Genomic DNA, 18481 nt, shown 5'->3' on the forward strand with positions numbered 1-18481 from the left:
AGCGCTATGGAAAATGGCGTCGCTGCGAAGTTGCGCCAACGTTGTGTTGTGTTTCGACAACGCAGCAGCCGTAAAGTTGACTATAGACGCCGACTCTCGGAGACGCTAGTTTGGGGTGGCTCTTATGCTGAATAAACAGAGTTCTGCGTCCGTTAATATAACCTGTTATTTAACCTCAACCTCACATCTCCCTCGTAGTCTTTTCTTCCTAGTCCTCGCTGCAGAATGCAGGCTGGAGCTGCCACAAGAATTAGAGAACCAGAATCAGTGAGAAGCACAGCGCCGTCTTAAACTATGCTGGGGCCCTTGGGCACATAAGAATTTGGGGAGTAAAGAAAGCGAAATAAACTTACATTTTTCTACTATGATCTTCTACCTATTTATTATGGGTAATCAAATATACTGTTACTGTCTATCCTTCGGGCCCCGAGGATGGGGGTCTTGGGCTCGGGCCCCGTGGGCCCTTATGGTAAAGACGGTACTGGAGAAGCATTATAGGTCGGTGACGACTCTGTATTTGATCCCCACACGCGATGTACCTACTGTAACGTAATAAACAGTTGCATACGCTATTGTCTTAGATCGTTGCTGGTTTCAAAACAGTATATTAATGAGTAAACTTTCCACGCACGTCAAATGCATTCAAGTTAAACAATACAAAATATTATGACAACAGCAGAATGTATTTATATTTGTTTTATATTGTACTTGTATTTTATCTAGTATAATAAGTATCACTTGTGGCTCTGTGAGATGTAGACTTCGCGAACCCCCATGAATCCACTATTTTGTAAATTTTACAAAAAATGAATCGACAATAAACCCATATACATACTTAATTGTCGAAACCTCATATATGTAGGTATGTACACCAGAATCGGTTAAGAAATGCGACTAGAGTACGTAGACGCTTCGCTCAAGCTTCGCGCTCGCTCGGACAGTTATTATGTTATGGAAAAAATATGTTTAACTTTATTTTGTAGTCGCTGTATGACTTCAGCCGCTGGTCCAAATCCCTGTACAACTCACATGCCTCTAAGACCGCTACCTATACCTACATAAGATATTTTGTAGGTATCTTATATTATCTTATGTAACATCGGAAGTCGTGCCAAAGAATTATCGTTTCTGTGATAAGAGCTGTAGGTATTAATGAAGATATGACATAAGTCCTGATACTCCTGATAAGCAAAAATTCTTATATTTGCCATAGGTAAGTAAAACGGTAAAAATGGAAGTAAATTAACCAATTTTTTATGGAAGCTACTAAGCTCGGAATAATGTAAATCTTGTCTTGTTACAATTAACCAGATCAACCAGCAACACCAGATGGATTGTAAGTGCGTTTCGGGCCTATGATGGGATGGGAGTACGCTCTTTTTAGGGTTCCGTACCCAAAGGGTAGAAACGGGACCCTATTACTAAGACTCTACTGTCCATCTGTCCGTCTTGTCCGTGATATTTAGCTAGACAGTTGAAATTTTCACAAATGTATATCTGTTGCCGCTATAACAACAAATACTAAATAGTACGGAACCCTCGGTGGGCGAGTCCGACTCGCACTTGTCCGGTTTTTTTATTCTTCTTCTTCTATTTAGAATTTAACCCCTTAGTCAGCGGTCGGCAACCTTTTAGCAGCCAAGGGCCACATAGTAGTTAAGGAAGTTGACGCGGGCCGCACTTCGTTAATATGTGTGGCTTTATCAGACATTGTTGTTTGACAATATTACATATAAAATAGCAAGGGGGGCTCGCGGGCCACAAGTGAGAGGTTCACGGGCCGCCTGTTGCCGACCGCTGCTCTTAGTAATGGAGTACTTATTGTTTAAAACTGTTATTTATTTACCTTATTTTGAAAAACCTTTACAAATTACAATGTAAATGCTATAAAAATAATTACTATCTTACTTGTTCATGATAATATTTGACACTGAAACTGTATGACTTCATCATGTTTACCTGAATCACGACAGATAGGTGTCCTTTTATGTTTTGTTAATATTGTATTCGAATTCTTTAAATCGTTTATGAACTCTGCAGGAAACATAAAACGTGTTTTTTTTTATTATAAATAATGCCCTATCCGTACAACGTGACCCATTTTCATTTCTTGACTTTATAATACAGTATAACTTTAATGGGTGCGTATCATAATGAATACGAACTTTTGATATAATTTCAATTTCCAAACGTTCAAAACGTATACTAATCTTATGTATAATGCACTAAATCTATATTTTCAATTAGTATAACATAAAAATAATATAACATTCAATATACACACCGCTGTTTGGTATAACATACAAATAAACTAATTACATTTAATATAACATTCATTATGCATATAAATTAAAATAATGAATAACATCTCATATAAGTATCTGAACAAAACATCAGTAAAATTATTTGGATAGCTCAGTATTTCATAAGTCATCGAAACTAATTACTGTCAGAAAAGTAGGTTAGGTTAGGACAGTGACTCCCCAGAAAAAAAAACTGCTACCAGAAAAGTAGGTTAGGTTAGGTTAGAACTGTGACTCCCCAGAAAAAGAAACCACTACCAGAAAAGTAGGTTAGGTTAGGTTAGAACTGTGACCCCTCAGAGAAAGAAACTGCTACCAGAAAAGTAGGTTAGGTTAGGTTAGAACTGTGACTCCCCAGAAAAAGAAACTGCTACCAGAAAAGTAGGTTAGGTTAGGATAGAACTGTGACTCCCCAGAAAAAGAAACCGCTACCAGAAAAGTAGGTTAGGTTAGGTTAGAACTGTGACTCCCCAGAAAAAGAAACTGCTACCTAAAAAGTAGGTTAGGTTAGAACTGTGACTCCCCAGAAAAAGAAACTGCTACCAGAAAAGTAGGTTAGGTTAAGTTAGAACTGTGACCCCTCAGAGAAAGAAACTGCTACCAGAAAAGTAGGTTAGGCTAGGTTAGAACTGTGACCCCTCAGAGAAAGAAACTGCTACCAGAAAAGTAGGTTAGGTTAGGTTAGAACTGTGACTCCCCAGAAAAAGAAACCGCTACCAGAAAAGTAGGTTAGGTTAGGTTAGAACTGACTCCCCAGAAAAAGAAACTGCTACCTGAAAAGTAGGTTAGGTTAGGTTAGAACTGTGACTCCCCAGAAAAAGAAACTGCTACCAGAAAAGTAGGTTAGGTTAAGTTAGAACTGTGACCCCTCAGAGAAATAAACTGCTACCAGAAAAGTAGGTTAGGTTAGGTTCGAACTGTGACCCCTCAGAGAATGAAATTGCTACCAGAAAGGTAGGTTAGGTTAGGTTAGAACTGTGACCCCTCAGAGAAAGAAACTGCTACCATAAAAGTAGGTTAGGTTAGGTTAGAACTGTTACCCCACAGAAAAAGAAACTACTACCATAAAAATAGGTTAGGTTAGGTTAGAACTGTGACCCCCCACCGAAAAAAACTGCTACCAGAAAAATAGGTTAGGTTAGGTTAGAGCTGTGACCCCTCAGAGAAAGAAACTGCTACCAGATAAGTATTAGGTTAGGTTAGAACTGTTACCCCCCAGAAAAATAAAAGGTTAGGTTTATTGCGTGGTATTTGTTTTGTATATTATATTATTTCAACGTTATACCTTTTTATACGTATCATAAACGATATTATATGTAAAGTTCATTATACATTATAAAATTATAGAATTCATTGTTAGACGTATCGCACGTTATACTTATTGCACGATATGCCATTCAAAATTATACTAATTGAATTTATATATTCTGAGCAATATATTATAGGTTTGTATACGTTCTATTACTTACCCAACTTTAATAGGCATGTCAAGAAATAACACTTAGTACTTTTAGACATATCAATGCTTAAGAAATTAACGAACAGTGGAAACTTTTACTTGGTCGTGCGAGACACGAATTCGCGACTTAGCGCCACTTGCACCATCCTGCATCCCACTAACCCGGTTAAACCGTTAACCCAGTGTCAAATTGTACTGGTAACCATGGTAACTCCAGATTTAACCGGTTAAGCCCGGGTTAGTGAATGGTGCAAGTGGCCCTTACAGGCTTAGAGCATTTAGTAACTGGAGACGTCATGGCTGTCATTTTCTGTACGAAACAGTCTGTCGATTTTTGCGGGGGAGGGGACGTCAAATGTATTGCTATTTCTACATGATTTGTACGTAGAGATGGGTCGCGGGTATTTACCCAATTTACCCACCCAGGTAAATACCCGGTAAATATCCATCTACCCGGTATTTACCCGTATCTACCTAAATGGACGGGTAGATTCATTTCTTGTTGCACATGTCGATTTGTGTTAAAGTGGAGATATAAACCGAGTTAATGGCTGTAATTATTGTGTGTCATTTAAAATGAAATGGTTTAGTTGCAGTTGCATTTGTAACTAAGGAATTTTTAGTACAATTTTGATAAATATTAAAAAAAGGCCGTCATAAGAGTATTTTTTTTAGACTTGAGTAAATTATCGTACTTATACGTTGATAATACACATTCCAACTTCAGTCGGCGGGGGGTGTGGTTGGGGGGAGGGGGGCAAAAGTGAACTTTTTCATATTTCTTGGAATCTGTCATTAATATCGAAAAGTGTTGTATGTACAAACTAAAGTAGACATAATTTTCTACAAAAAAGGTTATATACATTTTTGTCCTAAAACTAACTGTGTTTGACTTATAAGCTTCACAAGTTGGGATACTGCACAATTTTTTTTATTATCATTCATACGTTTTCTTTATTTTTATCTTTCTAATGTATATCAAAAGCATTTTAAAACATTTCCGGAAGCCAGGGAATGATTTTACACGATTTTCATAATTGGACTGATAGGTTATAATCGAACTTCACTTCATAGCAACCTTTTCGTAATTAGTTTGAACATACATTTTATGTAACATTATAAAAAAATACTTAAATTAATTTTATTTATACTCACATACCATTAAACACATCAAATTTAGAAGGAAAACGAAAATAGGGTAGACCGAGGCGAATCGGATCATTTTTTGTTAAACGGTCAATAAGGTGATACTGTTTTTATTAATATTCAGTTGGATAAATTGTTAATGAACGGAATCCAAGGTTCAGACATAAAATAAAACTTAAATATGATTTATGAAAAATAAAATACAAAACCTCGTAAAAAATCCGATTCGCCCCATTTTAAGGGGTAAAACGGATCAAAAAAACTCTGTCATTAAATCTTAATTAATAATGGTTAACAATGTTAATCATATGATTAAGAATCACAAAGGTCAAATAATTGAGATCAACTATCATTGGTATCTTTAATGTTGCATTTGACCATTATTTTTATTCCTCCTTTCCAGTTACATTTTTTATCATTCCACCTACAGAAAGTGTAACATAATATCACTCCTATATGCCACTATATATATTAACAATAAATCCAAAACATGCTAATGGCCATTTACCAACAAAATCGAATAACTTAAATGAAAATAAACAAAAACTGTAAACTTTTGCAAACCAAAACATGAAAAATCACACATATCCGATTCACCCCATATGAGAAAATTAGTTGTTGGTAACAAAAGACTCTACGTAGGGACAGCGGTCTCGTTAAAACCTTATTAGCAGCTGTAGTCATATTTTCTCCCGACCATTCCCCCTGATACCTCTTCTTTTTATACGTACGCCCCATCTAAAACATGCGAACATAAAATAAGCCAAAAAAATGTCCAAAAACCTTGTTTTCTAATGTGATCCGAATCGCCCCCAATCAGATGATCCGAATAACCCCATATCATATGTTTGAATTTTTTTCGTGTAACGGAAATATACCTTTAAATACAATAAAAACAAAATCAAATCAAGAAACACTATGCGCCATTAACAATAAGTAACAACAATTACAAACCTTTAGCCTTTTGCGTTTACTTTTATCACGGACTGTATTTGCACATTTTTTACATCGGCGGTAAAATCACAATACACCTGTACGAGCGACTCATCGGGAAGTGTCACCGTGACCGACGCATGAGTCTTTTACAATGACAGTAACTGTGGCGACATGCGTTAGGAACAGAGCAAACGCGGGACGCTGATTGACTGGCTGTAACTAACCGTGATCTTTCAAATTTTACAGAAATGCTTATTTTGATCCGATTTCCCCAGTGATCCGATTCGCCTCGGTCTACCCTACCCGCGTATTTACCCGGGTAGTTACCCATCTCTATTTGTACGTAACGTACAAATAGCCATGTCAGTCCATACAAGTTGGCCAATTGTGAAAGTTTTTTGGCAGAGGGGTAAGCTCTTAAAGGCGACTCCAGTTATTAAATGCTCTAAGCTTACAGGCCAATTCGAGTTGTAGTTATTAGATATGTTTCCAATATGATACTGATCTGTCAGTGTCAAAAAAGCAAAAGTGACTTTTTTGGTTGAGGAACTCGAATTGGCCTGTTAATCACTAAGAATAGTGGTATTATTTGCACAGACAATCTATGTATAAAGAGTCGACAAAGCAGTAGTGCCACCTCTCAAGTTACAAGTATCCATAGGCTACGGTGTCAGCTTTCCATTAGATAGTACGGCTATTTTGCTAACATCGCGGTTTAAAACAACAGGGCAAGTGCGAGTCGGACTCGCGCACGAAGGGTTCCGTACAATGATGCAAAAAATGGCAAAAAAAAAAAACGGTCACCCATCCAAGTACTGACCCCGCCCGACGTTGTTTAACTTCGGTCAAAAATCACGTCTGTTGTATGGGAGCCCCACTTAAATCTTTAGTTTATTCTGTTTTTAGTATTTGTTGTTATAGCGGCAACAGAAATACATCATCTGTGAAAATTTCAACTGTCTAGCTATCACGGTTCGTGAGATACAGCCTGGTGACAGACGGACGGACGAACGCGCGGACAGCGGAGTCTTAGTAATAGGGTCCCGTTTTACCCTTTGGGCACGGAATACGGAACCCTAAAAATCACCAACCACGTGTGCACTGCCGGTGCCGGGGATTGAACTCAGTTGAGGAGTGTATTTTCAAAAGGGCTTCTTTTGTATGGCGTTCATAGGGAAATAAGCCCTTCTGAAAATAAACTCCTCAGTTATCATTTATCTGAACTAATCTACTAATCCCTATGTTATCCGTACTCGAACTTGTAGTGGCAGTATCTAATCAGATAATGTGCTTACTATCGTATTTATTAATTAGTCGAATTTTAAATCTTTCATTTTTAAATGTAGTTAAAATAATTATATACTTATTTAAAAACGAATAAACTAACAGGTACGGCGATCTTTGTTTTTAGGGTTCCGTCTATAAAACAATTAACAAAAATTTTGCTCAAAATGTGCTATTATCGATTACTCTTAAGTAGGCGTTAGATTTACGAAGGAGATGTTTCTAATAGAATAGGGATGATGACACGTGTTGAATTTTATAACAAAATCTAGTAAATAAAATAGATAGCAAATGAGCAATTTATCACATATTGCGGATATTAAAAAAATATATGGAAATAATACAAAAATACAGCACCTGAAAGTTTCAAAATTTAAGTTTTTTTTAGCTTCCAAAAACGAATCAAGTAAGGATACCATTCGATTCCTCACGTTTTATCCAAAAAAAGATTGTATAGCAACTTATATAGTTGATGAAGATTTGTATAAACGCAATATTTCACCGACAAAAACGCAATTTTCTTGTTTTGTTCATAGTATTCATACTTCAAGATGGACTCTCTGTGACCTTGACGTCACGGTCACATATCGTTTTGTTAGGGGCGTTTCGCGAGTGAAGTACGTCTGTCGGACTTTGACTATCATTTCTGACTTTTGTATTGCTTTAATGCAATGGGTCCCATATAGACATTTGATCCTAAAAACAAACCTGATTGATTGATACCATAAATGAAAATTTGTCATCTAGCCTATTGTCTAATTACAAAATAATTAATAATAAATTGTCTCAATAATTTAATAATCGATTAAATTTAAATTAAAAATGGAATAATTAAAGGGTATTAAATTTTATTCAAATTTATATCAATATCACGTTAGTTTGATTGATACCTACTATTTTAATGATCACAATTTTTGACTGGCCTAGTGGGTAAAGCCGACGGTCCTGGGTTCGTATCCCGGCATTTATTTGTGTGATGAACACAAATATTTGTTCCTGAGTCATGGGTGCTTTCTATGTATATACGCATGTTATATTTATCTATATAAGTAGGTAAGTATGTATATGTTTATATCGTCGCCTAGCACCCATAGTACAAACTTTGCTTAGTTTGGGGATAGGTTGATCTGTGTAAGATGTCCCCTAATATTTATTTATTTATTATTTAATGAAATGAAATGACCAATTAAATTCGACGAACAAACGTAACCACATTAAATTTGGGCTTATTATAATGGTCTCAAGTAGGGCTTCCAATACCGGGATCCCGGGATCCCGAAATACCGGGATCCAGTCTGTTTAAACGCATTTTTCAATACCGGTATTTTTTTATGCAATACCGGGATCCCGGTATTTTCATAAACAAGGAAAATGTGCCGATTATAACGTTTAAAATCCATTAAAATTATCAAATTCGGCTGTATCAAGAAGATTACTTGCCCATTTAATTGAAACAGGATCTGTGCATATGCGTTAGATAAATATTTGGTGATGAATTTTGATGTCCAGGATATGATATTAATATATTATAATTAGTTCTTAAAATTATATCAAAAAGTAGAAAGAAATGAATTGTAGTATGGCAAACGAATTTTTGGTGGCAAATTTGAATATATATTGGCTGGTTTATTAGGTTGAACTAAAAATGTGACTGGTGAAGTCAACAAGGCGGATAAAATTATTGCCAACCTGGAGGGTGAAATGATAATTATTGCAGATGGCGATTATTGTTTAATATCCTAAGCTATATACATATCTGGTGTTACAGTGAACCTTTTTTAAATAAAACTCAATTTTTTTAAGCGATTCATAGTCAATACCGGGTTCCCGGGATCTCGGTATTGATGAAGACAGTTTCGGTATTAATACCGGTATTGAAAGAAGTCCGGTATTTGGAAGCCCTAGTCTCAAGCACTGATAGATGTGTAGCTTAAGGAGACATACATTCAGGAATAAAATCATATAAGCATCAAAAAAAATCTTTTTGCCCAACCGTTTGTCGCTACTCTAATGATGTATTCTTTGATACCAAACGACTTCTGCGAATGTCTCAATGTAAACAGACTAAGTTAAAATCCAAAAGACGTTAACTGACATTTTATCAGTAGGGGGTTCCAAGATTCTTAACATTTATGAATTGATTTTAGGGATACGACAAGCCTACTTATCTTTACATATGTATTTACGTTAGAATTAAAACTGTTAACATACTGACCCTCCAAGTGGCAGGAACCGGCTCCCGGCTCCTACGTCATTTAAATTTGAAATATGAATAATTACCTACAATCAAATTAAAATTCCAACAACTCAAAAATAACGTAGGTATGCCAATGCCACTTGAAGGGTATTATATAGACACGCATCAAAATGGAAGCAAGCTTAAAATTGTTATTTGTTTTACAAAGGGGCAAAGTTGTTTAACCGCTCGTGCTGATATTGATACCCGAGCAAGCGAAAGATTCCAAAATAGAACCAATCGCTACGCTCGTGGTTCGAAAAATGGAATCTTAAGCGTTGCGAGGGTTTCAAAGCACGAGGGTGAAACAAAATTTGCCCCCGAGTGAAATACAAAATTTTTCACCACACCAACCCGAAGCAAATATTAAATGTAAAATATCAAACATAATCAAACTAAATCAAATCCAAATGAATGTTATTAAATATTTATCATCCAAAATCATCATTTAAAAGTCAATTCTACCAGCAAACATAAGAAAACAACTAAAAATTTGCCTTTGATTACTTTGCCTCACATGTGAATAAAATGCAACTTTGCTATCAGTTTTTGAAGTAAGGCTTTCCGAGCTGGTGTGGTGAAAAGGTAATTGACAATGGCATCTCTTGTTTTGTTCCGTAGCAAGATTTAAAAAATGACAACTGCAGGCGTATTACGGATATTTATCCACGTGATAAAATAAGTATCACGTTATAACACCACGCTATTCAAAGGCAGACTTTATCATTATCATTTATCACTCTGTCACGTAGACAAATACGACCGGCATATCCCGGTGTCGTCCAACTAAAAGTTTTCCAAAACAAGGAGGAAGGAAGGACACCTGTTCTTGGAAAAATCAGACGGTTATTATCAGTGATCGGACAAATCATCGCAAAACCATCAAAAATCATTTATAATATAAATGTATATACGATATAAATTTTATATCTCAAAATAGGACAAGATTTATTAAACTCGTATTATGTACACAGTATCTTTATAAAATTTCCAGATTATACTCAAAAACTGCAGTTCAAAATTGTTAAGAAAATTGTATCATGTTTCATACTATATTTATTTTTGCGATAAATTGTCCGATATCTGGTAATTATTCAAAAATCACCAGAATTCGAATAAGCCCTAAAAAGTAAAAACTTCCGACCATTCAAAGGTGTTTTCGATAAAGTGCCTAAGCTAACAGACGGGACCCTAATACGACATGTTTACAGCATTATCGGCTCCTATTTGCACATCGTAATGTTATCTCCAATGCGAAGGAGTGCCCGGTAGGTGATAACCACTTCAAGTATTCTAGATAACGACCCAGTAATGGTTAGAATTAGTTCCTATCGTGCGTTTAGACTAAAGTAGTAGTAAAATTCAAGTGACTCAGTGCGGTTTTTCTCTGTTTACTAGCTAAATAGTATTGGAACCGACGTTGGTTAGTGTTTAGTGTGATCGAAGTGGCATTAGGATCCAAGGATGTCTGAAGATAGCAAGCCGTTGATACAGTGAGTTTACCTAGCTTTTCTATGACACGTGTCTCTTGTAATATTATAAGTAGGAATGGAATATTCTTGGTTGTTTACCGAAGAGTAAATACTGGAATACAAAAGAAACTAAAAGTCAACAAGTATATTGGAAAAAACAGGTGGTTTTGTACCGCTAAAAGGCTACCATTTAATCGAAAAAGAATTCTGGTAAAATAATATTTACCTTTATATATGTATATATGTTTGCAGACTTATTGATAGTTCTTTATTCGTGTCGTGTATATACGCATAAGTGAACTAGGCGACAAATGGTTACGCGACACGTGTTGGTAGCTAAGTCCACGCGACTTTATTTGGAACTGACAGCCAAATTAAAAAAATTTGACTAACTCATTGAGTAATTAAAAAAATAACTGAGTGAGTAATAAAGAAATAAATGTTGAATAATATCCTAAAACCGATTTTGTCGATACGAACCGACCTGACGGCCGGTGTAAGTGTAACCCGTCAAACCCGTGTTACACATAGTTTAAGTCCCAATTTTTGTTAGAAAATATTTTCTTACCGTTATGCAAACATTTCTTTCATTGGGATATTTAGATATCTACTTGATATCTAAATGTTCAGAGTTCTAAATTCATATTATACTTATATTATAGATAAATGCGAAAGTGTGTTAACACCTCTTCACGCTTAAACCGCTGAACCGATTTGGACAAAATTTGATATGGAGATAGTTCGGGCCCCGACAAAGGACATAGGGTAGTTTTTATCAATCATCATCATCTTCATTCCACGCAGACGAAGTCGCGATCAGAAGCTAGTGTTCTAATAAATAATAGATTGATAGATTCATATCCGTTAAAGGAGTGGCAAAGCTCCTAAAACTCGTGTACCAAATCGGTTGGGTTTTTTTAAATGACGGCATCTGTTCAGTCAATGTTCGACGCATGTAGAATAATGTGGATTGTACGCAGATATATTGGAGCAGCCGTGGTGCTCAAAAATATCTGACCGCGCACTCTAACGCCCTGACAATAGAGGCGTGTCCAGATATTTGTGAGCGCCTTGGCCGCTCCGATATATCTGATGGCGGCTGGACATTAGCGGTAGATTTTACGACACCGACGCTATTGTCTTCTGATCTCTATGGATAGGTCTATGCGTTGTGTGTTATTAGTGCATGTTATCTAGTGATTAGCAATTAGCATACTAATTATATATGCAGGCTACTTGTCAATGTTCTAGACACGCGTGGAATCTAGGAGCTGAATTACCTTAAAGGGAAAGGTATCGCATGTATAACGGGGAGTGCGAGGAATTGTTTGGAATCCCTGCCACTTCTCTCCGCCATCGCTCTAAGCGACATCATTTCCATCATACCATAGAGAAGGAAAGAGGTACCTCGATGCATCAGTATTCTTACCAAAACGCGACTTATTTGGTAGTCGACATCTAGCGTCAAGTAGTGGATTTATAACAACACTATAATAATTACAACTATAGCAAACATGGCTAGGACCACAGACCACCTTAACTTAGGACACGCTGCTTGGACACGAAAAAGCACATTCACACACACACACACACACATTTGTACATACAAAGTACTGAATTAGTTTTCTTGCTGGTGTCTGCTCTGTCAAGATTCAGAGCTTTTTCCACAGTATTGACATGAGTCACCTTCAGTCACGTTTCTTTCTAAATCTACTACGACAGAAAAGAGCTATATCTACTGTCTAGTAACAAAACTTAACACATTCTAAATAAAGATATCTATTTAGTAGACCTTATATCAGTGCAATAAGGTGTAAAATCACTATCTTCATTGGTAGTCTTAGTTTTATATGAAATTGTAAGAAAACCCGTTGCAACGAATCGCAAATAAAAAAAAAACAAGTGCGTGTTAAATCGCAGTCGTTAATATTCATTTTGTGTTGTGTTGGGTGTCGCGTGGTACATTACTAATACTCAATTAAGTAGGTCCTACTTATGTAATGTATAGTATGTATTACATTTTAGAAATGCTTTATAATAATCTTTTAATTATCAACACGAATTTTCGAGATGTACAGGTGTTTTTCCCGATCCTGCGCAACTTCCTGTCAGTGACGCGAAGCGAAGCAGATCTGCCGTCACACTGTCTTTCCAGCGATACCTGGCCCCAATTTCACCACGGTGACAGGTGCGACAATTGTAAAACATCACTGTTGCTGACGTCACAGGCATCCATGGGCTACGGTTACCTCTTACCATCGGGCGGGCCGTAGGGATTGCAAATCCGAATCTATTTTACAAAATCCGGATTTTCGGATAATTTTCACGCCGAAATCCGAACTTCGGATAAAATCCGGATTTAGGGAATGTTTTCTTGGTACCAGGAATAAATAAATAAAAAAACGACTTTCTAATAAGAAATTAGTCTTTTTATTTACTGTAATAGTCTTATGATCAAATAACAAGTTATATTAATTACACAGTTATATTATATCAATAAGAAAAGCAACTTGGAAACAAAAAAATATCTTGTTTAATCATTTTAATTAAGAATCCTACAGTCACAACACTGAGATCAAAATTTCTTGGGGGTTTTAGCACATCTCCACTGCGGAAGTTGCGGAACCTAAGTCAAAGTCAAAATATTCTTTATTGAGTAGGCTTAGCAACAAGCACTTTCGAATCGTCAGTTACAAATATTATCTTATACTAGACGGGCCCGCAGCTCCGTTCGCGTAAGTGAAGTAAAGAGTTTGTCTTAAATTTAGTTAAATACCGATATTATTATGTATTCAACCCTACCAGGGTTTATAACTGTGATAGGGATTTCTTATTTGTAGCCGTTATTTGGATAACTTAATTCGCAAATTTCTCATTGAGAAAAGGCAAGATGGTATTTTTTCATCTACGTAGGTATTTATTTAAAACTTGATTCAACAAAAAAGAATTATTTATTTTTATAAGCCTAGCTGCAAAAACATTTATTAGATTAATTTCCGCCTTAAGACAAATATGGACGACCACCGCCGATAAATCGCCTTTTAATACAAATAGGTAGTCCCCATTTCCCTTTCTGGATATTAACATTAGGTACTTACTACGGCTACGGTGACGCAACGACCCAAAGTGAGTCCTAGCCTCCGACACCAGATCACGCCATGTTTATCGGTCTTGCAATAGCTCTCGCCAGTCGCCATGGCCGAGGTTGAGCAGGTCTTGAGCAACTACGTCGTTTCAGCGGTACCTAGGACGTCCACTCGGGCGTCTCCCATTTTGTTGTCCCAAGTCCCAAGTACGCTCTCTTCACGGCACGGTCCTCTCCCATAATTCTCTAAGTGTCCGAGCCACTGAAGCTGCCGCTTTGGTCTCTCAATATTTCGCCACTATATCGTAACACATCCTTATTTCTATGGCAACAAAGTTATATTACGATATTTGGCTGACTGCTGACTGTACATTTGCTTATTTGCAGTAATCAGAACATTTTAACGGTGCAAAAGGCAATTGTATAATAGTTTAACAAAAAATCCGAAAATTCGGATTTGGGTTTAAAAATCCGGATTTAGAAACGGGTTGAAAAATTGGCGGATAATCCGGATTTTCGAAGTTCGAATAATCCGGATTGCAATCCCTAGCGGGCCGTATTCCTGTTTGCCACCATCATTGTATTATTAAAAAAAACTTAATTATATGGGAAAAAACAGATATTTCTCTTGCTAAGTTTATGACAATTGTCACAAGAAACACGACAATTGTCACGAAATTCCGACATATAACTCATTTCCTGTCAAGAATTACCTACAATTCTTCTAAATCTTGACAATTGACAGAAACTTCGCAAGAGAAATATCTGGTTTTTTTTTTTATATAATAAAGTTTTTTTAAATAATACAATGATGGTGGCAAACAGGAATACGGCCCGCCCGATGGTAAGTGGTAACCGTAGCCCATGGATGCCTGTGACGTCAGCAACAGTGATTTTACAATTGTCGCACTTGTCACCGATGTGAAATTGGGGCCTGGGGCCCATTTCTCAAACGACATTAGTTTAATATTATTACTGTGTTGTCATGAACTCATGACAACCCGTACGATTTGACAGTTCGTGGACTAATAATATTTTAGTCTAATATCATTCGAGAAATGGGCCCCTGGGCTACCACACTCTCGTTCACACGCTGGCACGCTCTTATTTCGGAGGCCAAGATTATTTTTCGATCACTGAGCCAAAATAGTTAGTTACATGTTTTTTTCCGATTGTTGTCTATTACGAAAGCAGTTCTTAAGTTAAAAAGCTAGAGAGGATTTCGGGGGGTTTGTAACTTCTACTTTCAGAAGTTATTTATTATCAATTCAATATAAAAACTACAATTTTGAGTTAGTCTCTTCAGGCATTCGAACTGTTATGCGAAGTTTTCTTAAGTCGCCAAACGTTGGCTTTATTTATTAAGGTATCTGAGTAACGATTATGCAGTAGGTAACTGTAGGTATCCAAGTATGCAGTTATCGATAGTGCACATAAAGAATTTCCAATACTAATAAATACAAAAGCGATACAACTGAGTCTGGTGTGAGTCATAATTATGATCAAACTTTAGAATCGAACATATTAGAGGCGTTAGGTCTGCCATTTGTACTCTTTTTGTGAAAATTTGTGAACAGACATGTTTTTTACCCAAAGCTCGCTGAAATTATGGACTTTCTTCCTTCCATGCGTCATCCTCGTCATCACTTGTGTCAAAGGCTTATACATTTTTTCCATAAGTAAAGTAAAAAAATGCTTCTTGTTTCATCTTTAATTTTGATATCTGATTGGCGGCCCTTGTTAATAAATCAGGAATGCGAACGATGCTGCGGCTCGCCTCTCTTTCTTTTGCCTCCTGCCCCTGCCGAATTTCTCCGAAGTATCGCCCACCGTCGGCGTGTAATTTATTTATATTTTATCCTCATACCTATGGGATAAAACTTTATAATATTTAAATGTGTTGTTCTCAGGTAAAATGTAACTAATGTAAGTGTTTAATACAGCGCTTGTCAGAAATTACAATTTGAAAAACGTTTTGAAAAATATAACGGTTTCCGAGCCCTGGTAATATGTTGGTACTAGTAAGACTGGCCATAAGTGTAGATCTTGACTTATTATTTAATTTAATGACAACGTTTGATAATAATGATATCATAATCATTACCTTGACGCGTGCACTTACGATAAATAGCATAATCGTCGTCTATGGTCTTTGATAAATAGTATAGTTACTGTATTTATTAGGTATAAAGATAAATTCATTCTACTACGTTAATGTTTAAATGCTTCTAAGTCCGTCTATACTAACCTAACCTATTTACCTGATATCGTTGGTGTATCACAAACCTTGTAGAGTCCGCAACTAACTAAATGGGTCCAACCGTAAAGGAGATACATATGTAATTGAAGTAAAATAATGTATATTTAAAACAATTGAAATAATACGGTTGGCAAAATTCTAATTAGCAATCTTGAGGCCTTTCCCCAGTTATTTCATCGATTCGAAACCTGATTTCTTGACTTTCGCTCGATAGAAAAAAAACACGAACTCAGGTCTAAACTTAAATTAAAACGCACCTTAAAAAATTGTAACAATTTTTGCACAAACGTTAAAAATATGAAAATTGCTTATAAAAGTGCGCAATTTTATTTTCAATCGAACTCATCGATTACTTTTTATTTAAACTTACAATAAAATAAAATTCATAAACATGATATCCGCGAACCCAAACCTACGGGGCCTTAAGGGGCCCACTGATTAACAGTCCGCCGGACGGTATCGGCCTGTGAGTTAGAACAAAATTTTGACAGTTCCGAACAACTGGCCGATACTGTACGGCGGACGGTTAATCAGTGGGCCCCTTTAATTCAAACGCTGAGCACATAGCACATATTTATCTCCGCGATAAGTATTCAATCTCAAGAGGGTAGTCTGCGAGTTCGTTGACATAACACCGACGTCTCTGACCTTATTAAGGACATATCGACTGAAACGTGTAGTGATATCGATAAACTAAACAAATAATCGATAACACGTTTGGCATTTATCGAAAATCGAAATAGGTTTTTGTAGGGCAAGATCCTGTCGAGTAAGATTCGATTTTATTTTAAGGTAGTAAGGTTAAAGGTGCTTTAATAGAAGTTGGAACATGTTTAAACCTAGATCTGTACCCCGATATTATGCATGAACACACATCCGTTGTTTTTGTTACCAGAAATTTAAATATATAGTTAATATACCTACATATATTGCATATACCTGTCTGCGAAAAACTTACAGTGTCATTTTTAATTCATTCGACTTTAGAGACGATGTTGCAACTTATGAAAACAAAAAATAACCTTATCTTGGTCTTGGAATGAACCATACTGATCTAATAATTTTACATAAAACAAGAAAGATAATCACAAAACAATGAATCTACACCTCACTGCCTCTGAACGTTTTTTCTACCGTATCTACTCGTACAAAACGTACAAAAAGGTTAGCTATTTAAATAATCATGGTTTTCCATATGCTTAATTGCCTTAAGAAGGAAATAGGCGCAGTCACTTGCAATAATATTGGGCCCAAAGATGGTAATATACGATACAAGCCTCTTCCCCCAATCTTCTACGTATAATTCGTTGAAGGTGAACCATTCTTATCTCTAATCATCTCAAATTGCGACCCCCATAGCAGCCACTTAGGAGATGGAATCCGGAATAAAATGTATGTAAAACAAGGTTATTTTGCGTGATGGGGGACACCATACCAGACATACAAATTTCCTTATACAAACCCTCGAATTTTGGTAAATTGATAACACGAAATTAAGTTGAATTTAAAATTTGAACCAAAACAAACACCTCACATTTTATTAAGTATATGTCCAGCCGGCGTCTGCAAACTGTCTTTTTTTAACACCGTGGAATAGAAAGTGACGGACACCGTTTTATTACGCTGTCACGTAGACAAGAACGACCATCATATCCGTACAGGATTGTATTATGATATTTATGATTGTAGAACAAGAGCAAACATGTCATATATTTTTGTTCCCTTCATTTTGTGTTATTATTGACCGTACTTATTGGAACTGTGGCGTATAAATCTTGATGCATACAAATACCTACCAGTATAGGTATTAGCAATTAAAATAGGACATGTGTATTCTATGTCATAAAACTAAGAATGCATTAGATTAGGAAAATGGTATTGGCACGTATAATTAGAATTAGTTTGGCGCTTATACTTAATTAGTTCTACACACGGAACGTAGACAAAATATATACGTACATGCAATTGGGTATTATACTGTATTTAAAAGAAATTATTTTACACCATGCATGAAATAAAGCACCAGATAATTATTAGAAAAACACAGATAGGAGTTATTTTTAAACACGAGTTCTATTTAATAAATCGGATAGAAATATAAAAAGTAGGTGAGTTGACCGTGACGTCACGATGTAATGTTTCATATAAATTCCATATAAGCAAATCGTTTTGACAGTTCTAAAAAAGTAGCTGATTTGACTAGTAGGAAAATACCCTATTAGGGTAACAAATGGTGATATGCTTGTGTTTGATGGCTAAAGATAGCCTCTATGAATGTGATCTGCAAAACAGATCGATCG

The 18481-nt window shown here is 36.2% G+C and overlaps 2 protein-coding genes across 3 annotated transcripts in view; one reads left to right on the forward strand and one right to left on the reverse strand.

The window, feature by feature from the left end:
• The window catches only part of LOC134789724 (cytochrome c oxidase subunit 5A, mitochondrial), a 193582-nt gene extending 178767 nt beyond the window's left edge, over window positions 1-14815 (reverse strand). Inside the window, exon 1 of the mRNA XM_063760357.1 lies at window positions 14812-14815. The gene's annotated coding sequence lies outside the window, so the exon portion shown is untranslated. The remainder of the gene's footprint in view (window positions 1-14811) is intronic.
• Window positions 1-18481, forward strand: part of LOC134789694 (proton-coupled zinc antiporter SLC30A2-like) — a 54195-nt gene that overhangs the window by 7535 nt on the left and 28179 nt on the right. Inside the window, exon 1 of one of the 2 annotated variants that reach the window (XM_063760309.1) lies at window positions 10701-10857. The exons of the other annotated variant lie outside the window; for it this stretch is intronic. Within the exon in view, the coding sequence (XP_063616379.1) occupies window positions 10829-10857 (29 nt within the window). The 5' untranslated portion in view covers window positions 10701-10828. Of the gene's footprint in view, window positions 1-10700; window positions 10858-18481 lie in introns of those variants that run through there. 2 annotated transcript variants of the gene reach the window in all.

Source organism: Cydia splendana, chromosome 4 (genome assembly GCF_910591565.1).
Source record: "Cydia splendana chromosome 4, ilCydSple1.2, whole genome shotgun sequence".
Classification (NCBI taxonomy): Eukaryota; Metazoa; Arthropoda; class Insecta; order Lepidoptera; family Tortricidae; genus Cydia; species Cydia splendana.